Genomic DNA, 10585 nt, shown 5'->3' on the forward strand with positions numbered 1-10585 from the left:
TGTGCAGCAGCAGATGAGCTGTCGTCTCAGACTTTACATCTACAAGATGGACTGACAAGGTAGAAGTGTCTAATAGAGTGGACAGTGAGTGGACACAGTGTTTAAAAACTCCAGCAGCGCTGCTGTGTCTGATCCACTCGTACCAGCACAACACACACTAACACACCACCACCACCACGTCAGTGTTACTGCATACAGTGTTACTAACAAAGTACGCAGGGGGCAAACACAGTATGGACTACAGGCTGAAGTACAAAGTGCATCAATATGGTAAGTGTAGATACAAGGAGGTGGCAGTCAGTGCATGTACATACAATTTATGAATTAACTGCACTTTGAAATAAAAATCATGTATACGTACCTGGATAAGAGAAAGCAGTTATCACAGCATATTCTAGTGTAATTGCTGTTCGTTTAATGAATCTTTGGAGGTTCTCTGTAAGACAGGAAGCCCACAGTTTGAACATGAATGTACTGATCAGGCCTATAGTCTGAAACTTGAAATGCAAATTTGAAAATGCTTATTAAATGTTTTATGTAAAATTGCATTCCCCATGTAAGTGTGCATCATTTAAAGGGGAACTATTATCTTTTTCAGTTTTTTTTCCCTTTCCTTTAGTGTGTAATTATAGCTTTTTGTGCTTGAAAATGGTCTGCAAAGTCTTAAAGCTCAAAGCACACAGAAGAGGAAGAAACTCTCTCCCTTTAGAAACCACTTCTCTCAGCTGCCTGAAATGCCTCCTTGGAATTCCAGCCCATTTTCTCTATTACAAGGTGACGTCATCTTGTAACACAATCCTTATTCCTTGCCTACTGTCAAGCTTGGCACGCCCTCACACAACGCACGGGCTGGGAAATGTTGTGATGCTGTGTTCTGCACATCTCCTTTGTATGCTTTGCCAAAGGTAGAACAGCAAAGAAGTCAGTGGTTGAAATGTATTTTGACTGCTGTTCCAAACATTTTGCGGTATGCCCGACACTTCACCCACTAGGACTGCTTCAGAATCCATGTGCAGTTCGATGCTGGATTTTCGCAGCTCTTACACCTGAAGGATGAGGCATTTCCAATCTGCGTGGCCCAATTGGAGATTCAGGTTCACAACCTGTCAGTATATATTATTATTTGTGGATTTGTGATGTTTAAATCAAACAAGGTAGGTACTATGAGTGTTCAAGTGTGGAGTCAAGTCAAGAGCTGTTGGCTGTAGTTAAGCCATAGACCCAGTGCTGAGGTGTGGGCTTCTTTATAGTGGTTTTGCTAATCAGCTGCAGGTCCACTCTTCCTAAAATAGTGTGGAAATATGGCGATGGGTTTTTCTATTACTAGAAGTCGAACAATGCTCAAGTGTAGAGGTGGATTTACAGGCTGTAATGTTACGATCGCAATCCACAATAGGCTTCTGCTAACCGGCTAGCTACGTTTCTAATGCCCCGGGGTATAAAGCTGGACACAGTGTCACTAACACTGGTGCAGCCACAAGCTCTTGTAGTCGAGAGTTCAAGAATCACTTTGAACTGAATTATCCTTGACCTGGTTGGCAGGTGTTAACATGTCACTAGCAGCAGTCGCTAATGCACCAGTTCCGCCAAAGTTTACACATTTACATCAATTGCTCTTAAAGCACGCCTGTGCACTAAAAAGTCCCTCCCGACATCCTGCCCACAGCATTTGATTGACAGCAAGCCCCTGTTGACAGTGAAAATGCAATTGTAAACAGAGCCTTTATACACAGAAATGCAAACACAAATACACATTTGTCTTAAACTATGTCTTAAAGGGGACCTATTATGGTCATTTTCAACATTCATAATTTTATTTTTGGGGGTCTGCTAGAATAGATTTACAGGGTTTCATGTTTCAAAAACACATTATTTTTTCTCATACTGTACATCTCTATTCACGCTCAGAAACACTCTGTCAGCTCCTGTGTGTTTAAGCCCCGTCTCCCAGTGAGCCTAATGTGCTCTGATTGGTCAGCTCTTTATGGCTTAATGGCTTTTTCCAGCCATTATACACAGAAATCTTAAATAATGCACACTTATATTGGAAAAGCAACTGTAAATACACTATTTAATTATCATTTTAATTACATTTGAATTTGAATATACCGATTACTATCAGAATATACTGCCCACAGGTCAGTTATTCACTGTACAAGTACTAAATATACACTTTTCATTAAGCTTTTTGCATAAGATTCATAGCCATAAAATGGATTATACTGAACCTTTTATGTTCTTCATGCTTATATTTCTTTATGTCTACTGTCCATCACTCCATATCATCAAAACATACCTTTAAATGTATCCAAATAAGGAGCAATCCAAAACAGGGAAAGAATCCTCATCAGGTTAAGGGCCGAGCAAGTAGCCGCCTCTCTGTAGAACCCTGCAGCAAATTAATTGCTTTAAAAAATAATAAACTATAGAAATGTAAAATTACTTGGACAGCAACTCTTTTGGGACTCAGTAAAAAACATAAACAGATTCCTCAGAGTTATTGGTCCTCACTTGGAGAACCTAGACATCAGCACACTCCACAAGCTTTGGATGGTGTTTTACCCAAGCTTTACTGGAATGTCTACTGCAAAAGCTTAAATCTGGTGTCACTAATGTCTACAGGCATGAAAACGATTTACATGTGGTCATCATTATTCCACCTCACCTTGCTAAGAAGGAACAGAGTATCATCATAATGTTACTCGTTGGTAAAGGAAGTTTTTACGTTAAAGTTTTACTGGCATGGTTACTGGAGTTATAAAAATAACTGAAATATAAATTACAATACTTACCTTCAATGACGCCCCAAAGGATAAAGGCAAGGCACATAGCAATGTTTGGACAACAGACAAGCGTATACTGTACAGCTAAGGCTCTTCTGCTGTCGTCTACAGAGGAAACACAGAATTTGTGTTTGAGTGATTAAGTTAACAGAACGTTACATAAACATATTGTTGAAGTCAAAAGCAGTCAATTGAAAAAATGACTTACCATTTTTTGTTAAAGAGGTAGACGCTGAATAGCTTAGAAAAACTGGAACTACAAAAGCCAGCACACAGAGAAGCAATGTCCCTGTGTGCATACTGGAAAAACCTGTAGTAGAAATACAGAATGATTTTTTTTTTTTTGCATTTTCCCCCAGTTTTCTCCCCAATTTAGTCATCTAGTTAGTTAGGACTCCCACAATCACATCATACCATCACCAGAGCTAGGAGGGTGAAGGCTAACACAGGCTTCCTCCGAGACCTGTGAAACCAGCCACCACATCTTTTCAAACTGCTGCTAACGCAACGTCATTGGACAGCTAAACGCGCTAGGAGGAAAGCGCCAAGCGCCAGATCTGCTACAGCAGCTAACAGTCGCCTGCGCTGGCTAGCATCGTGCCGAGTGATGGGGGAGATGGGGGGCTATCCTACCCCCCCCCCAGTGTGCTCTCGAGGACTCCCGGCCACGGATGGCTGTAGCATCACCAGGGATCGAACTCACGCGTAGATGGTTGCGCCACTCAGGATCCCACTATTTAATTTTAGACCAAACTAATCCCAAAAAGGGAAGAATAGAGCCGTACAAGCTTCAGTTCCGGTGCTGATAAATGCTGGATTCATAAAACTTCCACTGCAGTCCTACAAGTTACTCTACTCAAGTTGTGTTTTTTGGGAAAGTACTTTTCCTTTTTTTGTGTCATTGTTTTATCCATGTATCAAAAAGTATCAAGTATCAAAGGCTACTCTACCCACTTATGGTTTGTATTAAGAGGGGAAACACTTCAATATCACCCTGTACGCATACAACACCTACATATTGAAAGTGCTTTCCAACAACACTTTCTGAATTTAAAAGTTCAGAATATTACAGTCCTACATGACTACATGAAAGGACAACCCTGCACCGCTATATTTTAGCAAAGTAAAAATGCTGACTTACCCAGCTGCAGCACTTCCACAGTTGTGTTAGCTGAAAAGTCCCCAGAGGACACTTCACATATGTAATGGCCTTTGTCCTCAGTTCGGAGATCCTTTAATCTAAGTGAGAAATTTCCTTTCTGCCTTTCTTCAGGGCTGAAGAACTCCACTCTGTCTGTGTATCTCTCATGGGTTGATTCAGTCCGGACCTCACCCTTTTCGAAGAACAGCACTGGAATCTGTTGATCCACTGTCTTCCATAAGACCTCAAGCTTTTCAGGTGGGACACTGGAGTCCACAGAACAATTCATAGTGATGTCCTCACTCGCATACGCAGATACGACATGACCTCCAGTCACAATCAAACGCTCTGAAAGAACAATCATTTGAAACAGTACAGTTAGAATTAAATTTTAAAGCCTTAGATCAGAATATACACATGAAAAATATGCACTGCATGCTAGTTTATTAGGTACTCCTACCTTGTACCTGCAATCACAGTCCAAGTACATCTACCATATAGATGCACTGTGTTGGTTTGTAATTATGGACTTATACATCATTTATATATTAATGAACCATATATCTGTCCTTCCCTTTTGTGAAGTTGCATGACACAGAGTGGACACGTAGGACTGGGTCTGCTACAAGTGACTGCTTGGATTCCTCCAAGTAAGCACCAGTGTTTTTTTATTGAAGTGAAACATACAAATATGATGTTTACAGTCTTGACAACAAAGGTTAAAAATATTTTTGCTCAGGTTTTAAGAGACCCCATAAGGCTATAACATCAGCACAACTCTCTCAGCGCTTAAATATTGTAAACGCTCTCCTCAAGAGAGTCTAGGCTAGACTATTTTAGCTTTGGTAAATTTACTATACACACAGTTCTGAAGATTGTTCCCTTATAGACATTGACAGTATTTCAAAAAATATTACTACTGGTAAGTACTCACAGCTAGCTTTAGCTAATATTTATTTCTAACTTCTTTTTTCTTCCTTTTCTTTTTGTACATGTTCTCTACTGGTGTGTTCCCCTGCCCAGGATTACCATGGATCCTGCTGGCCCTTACAAGAGGATACACACAACAGTGCCAACATTTATACAGACACTCAGGCAAGTGTACATATCACATAACATAAATGTAAAATTTGCAATTTGATTTTAACATTTATTTGAAGTCCTTAGGGGTGGTGCATTAAATACATAGTCTTGGTGATGAGGCAGAGTTCTACTGTCATTACACATACATCATCTGAGTATGAGTACATGTTTTCTGGTACTTGCCAATACTGGTACCAAGCAATAATGAGTACTTCAAATTAAGTAGTTGTTAGTGTAAATGAGTGCAATGCACCTTAACGGTAAAATTATTAAAATCTAGCTGATTGAATGATGTGCAGTGGCTATCTATGCTACATTAGTTACCCTGGATCGAGTAGCGCTGCAGTGGAGAGGAGCAGGTTTTGCTCCATGTCAGAAAAGCGCTTCTGTACAGCTGTAAGTAAAGTAAGTTTCATAGTTTTGATCCTCATCTGTCTCTTTCAACAACAGTCTCTGTAGCACAGTGACAGCAAGAATCTCATCTGAGGCTGAGGCATCCAGCTCACTTGTGGAGTTTTACAAGTTGTTGCAGTCTTTTGACTGGCTGGCTGGTTGAGCTGTAGCTGATTGTCCTCTATAAACTGTGCCATTTTAGAATGTTTGGTGACAACTCACACTGTACATTCAAACAGACCACTGTGTATGGACAAAGCCTATGTTTTATATGCCATACGAATGTGTTCATGAATGAAAATTGTTCACTGGGGCAGCAGCATACACAAGGCTTACGTCACATGGCATCAGGTGGTATTGGTTGAGGTTGGGCAGTATAACGTTGATACAGTACACCTGGGTATGTAAACGTTAGGGATGCATCAATACCAATACTGGTATCAGGTATCGGGCGGCGGAGAGGTGGAGCCGCCACCTAGCCCCAAGCACATGACGCGTGCTCCTCCTCTGATCATGCACAGCTGCACTGAATCAGAGGGGGAGCACAGACTTTTTAAAAACTGGCTCTTTTTCCAGCGTAAGAGAGGACGCTGACCTGCATGCCAGACGCCAGGGGTGAAAGCTAGGGACTGAAAGAGAGAGAAAAAAGGACTCTTTAAAGTAAGGCTGAGCAAGCCGTATGGTTTTGTGTTGTTTGTTTCACGCAGATGTGTAAATAAAGAACTTTGGTTCACTTGTGCTGGTGTTTGTGTGTGTGTCTCTAAGTTCTCACTGGGTTTTCCAGTCTGTGTGCATCGACGCTTCCCCCCGGCCACGCCACAGGGTGGAGACACGCAGGCCAGCAAAAAGTTGACTACTACTAAAGCTTGTGACTGAGCAGAATTGCACAGTAAATGTTACATTTTTAAAATGTCTTTGTAAAACAGACTGTAGAGAGATGGCACTGTCCTACTGTGTACGTCTCCACCTGCTCACAGACTGTATACAATCTATGCACCTGCTTTTAGCTTCAGTGCACAGTGTTAGCAGCGCTGCTCAGTTTCTCAGCGTGTTTGCTCAGTACTCGGTGCACTACGTGTTATTTTGAATGAAAGCTTTATTTGAAATTGTTCGTGGACAAAGCTGTTTGTAGACACTGCGTTCACGTAGCATGAATGGAGCGTTTTAATACAATGTGAGTATAAACCATATGCTTTGTCTCTACGCGATAGACTATTCAAACTTACAGCATGAGTAACCAAAGAACAACATTTATAAAACTGCAGTGTGTGTCTGGCTTTAGAAGACATTTAACTACAGCTCACAGCCAAACAAAAGACTTCAGACGTAAAATTCCACAAGTCAGCTCCTCGGATTAGCCTCGGCTGTGATTCCTGCTGTCACTGTGCTACAGAGACTGTTGTTGAAAAGGACAGATGAGGATCAAAACTATGAATCGTACTTTACTTACAGCTGTACAGAAGCGCTTTTCTAACGTGAAACAAACTCCACACTTCTCCACTGCAGTGCTACACAATTCAAGGTAACTATAGCATAACTAGCTAATAAACATTTTGAAAATCAGCTAGATTTTAATGATTTAGTCAATAGTTATTCATTATGATTTCGGCAGGTACTAAAAAATATTAAACTAAAAAATTAGTATCAATGCATCCCTAGTAAAAATGGTAACGATATATAAAAATGATGACGGTATTTCAAAATTAGAATGTGTCAAATTTCTATTCTTTGTCTACTTTACACCCATTTAGATTTAGAGGGCTCACTGATCAATGGTGTGGGAGCTCACCAATAAGTGGCACTAATAGAAAAAGGTGGGAAAATCAGAGCCAGAAAAAACACCTCAGCTCAACCACGAAAAAATATTATTTTTTTTACAGTCCAAATATTTTTCTATAGAACATTATTAAATTAGACTGAAGTTTCACTCACCAATCTCCTTTATTTCGACCGATGTGTGACCAGTTTCCTGCTGTCTGTAAACGGAACAGTTGTAAACTCCTGCATCTTTAGAGGTCAGATTTGTGAGCAGGAGAGAGAAGTTTCCACGCTCAACCTCCTCAGTAAAGAAACGGGCTCTTCCACTGTAAGCCTGGTCCTGAGCCTCTGGTCGACTTTCTCCATCTTGGAATAAATGTACTACAGTTTCAGAGTCTGTTCTCTTCCACTCCACTTCCAGCTCTTCCAGTGGTATGGGGGCTTCAACATAACAGGGCAGCATCACTGAGCCCCCCAGCTCCACTATCAGAGGACCAAAAGGTCCTAGCACATGGAGCCCTGAAAGAAAAGAAAATACAGTGAAATGAGTAATATTTTTCACAACATACACTGTGAGAAAAAAGGCCACTGTCCAGGTAAATTATATTCTCTCAGGGTCCAAACAATATAAGACTTTTTTTCACACCTAGTTCATTTTCTAAAATCCACACCAGAGTTTAGGTTTTTGAGACACTGGGTGCATTTGAAATGGCATACTGCTATACCACATACTGCAGACTGCATGCTACTCTTCGTTAGTATTAAACAGTACAGTATCTAGTATGAGACAAAAGCCATTTGCTGTACTACAGAAGGAGGCAGGACTAGACTAATTCCTAAGCCCTCCAATCACTGCTCAGCAACCATCACTAGCTGCTTTTCAGCTCTTTTCAGGTTGCGTCTTTGGAAACACATGCAGATATATTTTGGCCAATACGTGAGCCTGCTGAGTTTTCCTCCGTATGGAAGTCATTTCATATTCTTTACTTTTGTAGTTGGTAATATGAGCTAGTTTGACTGAATAATAAGTTTAAGTTTAATATAAATATTCTTTTCATTCAATTTATGTATCCATAAAAGACTGAAACTGGGCTTTTAACTGTTCTAAACTAATCAGGCGGTTAAGTCAGTGGGCATAGCTTGTGCAGTACATCACAAAGATAGCTCTGGCTGCATACTGCAATATTGTGTATATCATCCGGGTATCTTTGGTGTACTGGAAAAAAATCATGTTGGTCACTTAGTAACTAGTACTGCATACTACTTACCACTTCTGTGCAGAATCAGTACATGAGTAGCATGTAGTAGACTATTTCCAACACAGCCATTGCAGCTTTTTCATTTTCCTCAAGTACCTTTAGTCAGGCAACATAATTATACCATAATTGAAATGACATTTTCTAGGTTGTATCGACTCCACACACCCCGTCTCGTCTCCAGGCTTTTTATTTTATTGTTCTGTTTTAAAACATTAAAATATGTACCTGGAAAAACTTATATAAGGTTCACAATTAGACCTTAAAACCACTGTTGTACTTTTGAGGGAACATTTACTACGTTTGTACCTTGATGAACAAAAAAATGTACTTGCATAATACCTTTATTTCTAACAGTGTAGTTCTAGTTAAAGAATCATGCTTCTCAATTTTGTCGCTCAGTAAATGACAAACAGCATAGACATTATAGAATTCACTCCAATACAGCCATTTCAAGGCTCTATTTTAACTCAACATTTTAACAGTAAAAGTGAATGAAGCATTAGGTGTACATATTATTTAGTATTATTCATTACCTTTTTCTGATCCTGTTTCCCAGCCATAGACGGGGATCAGAAGAACTTTCTCTCCGAGTATAGCCGCTATACATATTTACAGTCACTTCAGCTTAGCTGCTTTACTGCAGCGAGTCACACTGAAGCAAGTTTACATTTTAAAGTATATCGGCATTTATTTCTGGTTCCTTGCACTCAAGCTTATGCAGCCCCTGATGTGACAAGACGATTATGTTTTATTAAGTCTTGGCCATGAATTAAAATACTGAGGCCACAAGTTAAGAGAAACTTAATGTATTAATTTGTGGCCTCCGTATAGTAACTTGTGGATTTAATATAGTAATTTGTGGTCTCAATATAGTAAATTGTGGCCTCAAAATAATAATTTGTGGCCATGCCTTATCAAAAAAATAATCACCATGTAACCTTAGAGGTCCCACACGAGTTTCACCAGGGTGACAATACGTCCTTGTTTTCCTGGGTGTGTCCTCTTTTTGGGATTTAAAAAAAAATAGCCAAACACTTTCATGCCTGCTTGATTAGTAATTAAGGACCACTGGGAAGGATTCGATCTTCAGGAATGTAAACCTGAGCACATCAAGAGGACAGTGGATTTTTATGGCAACTGATTTTTTATATTATTTGAATCTATGGCCAAAAAAGAAACGGTATTATGTAAAAGGTATTAAAAGCCTATTTTTTTATTTTTATTTGTTTGTTTTTATTTTATTGTTGAGGCCCAAAAGTTGGATAGAAAGGAATAAGATCTGGCCATAATGGATATGAATGTTATATGTCTAGTTAAAGACTAGCTGTTTATGTATTAAAGTTCAGTAACACGGTTGCATGGTTGTGGACGCATTGGTCAACTATTAATCCCCCCCACCCACCCCAACCACACACACACACACACACACACACACACACACACACACACACACAAACACACACTGACCACGTACAAATTGCCACAGTGCCACCGGTTTCCTGAAACCACCCCAAACCCCCACCCACTGCCGGAGTCCATCTGCCCTATGCCGCTATCCGGCCCTCTTTTCTGATAACCAAAATACGCCCAACCTAAACTTCACGTAAAGTTAAATAGCACCTCTCGTAAACAGAACAACTAAAGTCACCTCTCCTTTCCCGACATAAACAGGCTGTTTAGCGGTAAATTAGTCCTCTTTACAGCATTTACAGTCATGTTCTGAGGAGGAGAGCAGAGGGCGGGGCGCCAATGCGTGCTCGCTTAGTTTAGCCTTGGAGTGCAGAACATTGCTGACTATACTTGGTTCTGATGTGTTCGTCGGTTCCACATGAATAAGATATATTATATCAACTAAATTCTTGCCAAAAGCCATCTTTCAGTAAGCTGAAATAAAAGACTGTGTTGGTGTGACATGTTTATGCCTGAGGAACCGATGTACATATTTTAATCAAGTGAATCAGTGCTGTGTACTTTTTCAGGGCGTCAGACTCGGTTCACAGCGAAGCAGCTCTACAGTAAAAGTAAATGAAGATAAACAGTGTTTGAATCTCTGCTTACCGTCACAGATGAACAGAACTCCTGACAGAAAAAGGAAAATAATTACGCCCATCTTCACATCTGGGACGAACACGGTACCGCCGAACTTTTTACTTTCACTCCTCAGACTC

General features: G+C 40.2%; 1 protein-coding gene across 1 annotated transcript in view; it reads right to left on the reverse strand.

The window, feature by feature from the left end:
• Nucleotides 1-10585, reverse strand: part of LOC118808885 — a 30800-nt gene extending 20215 nt beyond the window's left edge. Inside the window, exons 1-7 of the mRNA XM_036571769.1 lie at nt 10476-10585; nt 7333-7677; nt 3925-4272; nt 2992-3093; nt 2793-2888; nt 2297-2389; nt 362-436 (exon numbers count right to left, since the gene is read on the reverse strand). Of these exons, the coding sequence (XP_036427662.1) occupies nt 362-436; nt 2297-2389; nt 2793-2888; nt 2992-3093; nt 3925-4272; nt 7333-7677; nt 10476-10527 (1111 nt within the window). The 5' untranslated portion in view covers nt 10528-10585. The remainder of the gene's footprint in view (nt 1-361; nt 437-2296; nt 2390-2792; nt 2889-2991; nt 3094-3924; nt 4273-7332; nt 7678-10475) is intronic.

Source organism: Colossoma macropomum, unplaced genomic scaffold (genome assembly GCF_904425465.1).
Source record: "Colossoma macropomum unplaced genomic scaffold, Colossoma_macropomum, whole genome shotgun sequence".
NCBI classification, from domain to species: Eukaryota; Metazoa; Chordata; class Actinopteri; order Characiformes; family Serrasalmidae; genus Colossoma; species Colossoma macropomum.